This window comes from Gobius niger (assembly GCF_951799975.1).
Source record: "Gobius niger genome assembly, contig: SCAFFOLD_75, whole genome shotgun sequence".
Classification (NCBI taxonomy): domain Eukaryota; kingdom Metazoa; phylum Chordata; class Actinopteri; order Gobiiformes; family Gobiidae; genus Gobius; species Gobius niger.
The window spans coordinates 87,204-89,703 of record NW_027639064.1 but is presented as its reverse complement, the minus strand read 5'-3'; the positions used below and the strand labels follow the sequence as shown (position 1 = coordinate 89,703).

Genomic DNA, 2,500 nt, shown 5'->3' with positions numbered 1-2,500 from the left:
GGGAGAGGAGAGGAGGAGAGAGGAGAGAGAGGAGAGAGAGGGAGAGGAGAGAGAGGAGAGAGGAGAGAGAGGAGAGAGAGGAGAGAGAGAGGGAGGAGAGAGAGGGGGGAGAGGGAGGGAGGAGAGAGAGGAGAGAGAGGGAGGAAAGTGGAGGAGAGAACAGCAGAGGAGGCAGAGTAGTTTCCCTCATGATGCTTCAGTGGTGTCAGAGTCTGTTCCTTTAACATGTGCTGTACAGTGTCTCCCTCTGCTGGCCGCCGGGAGTGTCTGTTTCTGTCTGATGCTTTTCTACACTTACACTTTTTTAAATGAATGATTCTGTCTCTCCTCTGACCTCTCACTGTCACAGACGTGAACGAGTGTCTCTGGTTTACTGGTGTGTACTGGAAAAACATCTTTTGTTTTCTTCCAGACGTGAACGAGTGTCTCTGGTTTACTGGTGTGTACTGGAAAAACATCTTTTGTTTTCTTCCAGATGTTAACGAGTGTCTGGAGCAGCCCTGTCTGAACGGCGGCTCCTGCTCGGACCTCAGTGGAGACTTCACCTGCAGATGCCCCTCGCCGTACGTCGGCAAACGCTGCCAACTCCGTGAGTCCTCAATCATTCACTCATTTAGAAGGGTTTAAATCAAAGCTCACGTGGTTTTAGTTTTTAGGAGTCGACCCAAACATCTTTCTGTTTTAATTACTTTGAATCTAATTTCAGTCACAGAAACAGGGCCTTGTATATAAGATAAGTCTATTTGATTTAAAAAGATGATGAAATATGTTAGTAGATGAGGTTAACCCTGGTTCAGATCTGCTTCAGACCAGGCTGTATCTCGCGCCTGAGCTTGTTTCTCGTTAGGGCTGTGCAATTAATCGAAATTTGATTACGATTTTGATTATTACACTAGACGATCACAAAAACAGCATAATCGAGAACAAGCGATTATTCAGGATGCTCCCGCTCGTCCTGTGCGGTTTGTGTGACGCGTCTGATCAGCTGAAACACCAGCGACAGAACTGTAAATAACATCAGACTCATATGTTTTAAACCTAACTCTTAGATAACGCCACTGTTCAGAGCTCACCTTGTGCTGAAGGAGAACAGCTGCTCAGAAGCCTCCACATCCTTTGCTCAGACCCTGGTTTAGTTTAGTAGAAAAGTCTAAAACTCTTCTTCAGGAGCAGATCAAGGAGCTCAAACAAACTCTGATGACTTCAGCTGCTGAGATGATTGTTTCTGTTCCTTCATGTTTCACTAAAGGCTCAGGCTTTGGTCTGACATAAAAACATCAGGTGTGTTTAAGATGAGCGAGGCGCTGCAGGCGCTGCAGGCGCTGCAGGCGCTGCAGGCGCTGCAGGCGCTGCAGGCGCTGCAGGCGAGCGGTGCAGCCGGTCAGAATCGCTCTGATGCCACCTGTGCGACGGTGCCGTATTCTCGTGAGACCGAGGCGGCTGGAGCGCCTTGGGTCGGCGAGCGAAGTCGCTTTTCTCCGCCTCGCTCGGCTGAACTACAAAGGCCAAAGGGATTGTGGGAAATGAAGTGCTGTAAACACGTACACTGACAGAGACTGACAGATGATGGATCTGAGTTGTGTTTAGATCAGAAACGTGTTGCCCTGACGCTCCTACTTAAACAGATCTACTTAAATCTGCAGAAATGCTTCATATTTGACAGAAACTGCTGTGTGTTCGACATATGGCCTACATTTAAATAAGCATCAGTTTATTATTCTAATCCTAAACTGTAAGAGGAGAGTCTGTTATTGTAGCTGTAGTGATGGGTCCGTCTGGTGTGTGGGAGAAGCACAAATGTGTCACAAACTTTAACAATAGTTTTATTCCCAAACTCTTTGTAACAAACGCGAGACGCTGCGTGACCTGAGGCTCCTCTCTGTTCTCGTGGCTGAGACGCTGCGTGACCTGAGGCTCCTCCCTGTTCTCTGCCTGAGACGCTGCGTGACCTGAGGCTCCTCCCTGTTCTCGTGGCTGAGACGCTGCGTGACCTGAGGCTCCTCCCTGTTCTCGTGGCTGAGATGTGTCTGACTTGATTAGAGGCGCCTTTCTCCGCCCTCGGCGCCACCGCCTGGTCTCGTCTGGAATCGAGGCGAGGCCACTTCATCTTAAACACACCTATTAGCGCGGAGTGATGATGTCATCAGGCCGCACAGCTCTGTTGGACAGGTGTGAGGGCTGGCCAGCAGGGGGCAGGTGTCCCTATAGCATTAGTTTAAAAACGTGAGCATAGTTTAAAAAAAGCTCTTATTGTCCAAAGAAAATGCAGTCCATACTTGTTTTTTAAAATAACAATAAAAATGAATAAATAAAACAAAGATTTTTTTTAAAGGGGGGGTTTTCTGCAAAATTGACTTTTTCAAGCTTTACATCCTGTTATTCTGTCACTCCCTCATTAAAAACATGCCTGAAGTGTTGCCTTGGCACATTCATGTATTTTCGAGTAATCTGCATAAACTCTGATGGCGGCCATTTTAGGGATAAAACGCCTGATTCCTTC

The 2,500-nt window shown here is 47.5% G+C and overlaps 1 protein-coding gene across 1 annotated transcript in view; it reads left to right on the top strand.

Moving 5' to 3' along the window:
• Window positions 1-2,500, top strand: part of LOC306982952 (lactadherin-like) — a gene marked incomplete at its 3' end in the record, with an annotated part of 41,563 nt that overhangs the window by 27,536 nt on the left and 11,527 nt on the right. Inside the window, 1 exon segment of the mRNA XM_079583396.1 lies at window positions 476-589. Within this exon segment, the coding sequence (XP_079439522.1) occupies window positions 476-589 (114 nt within the window).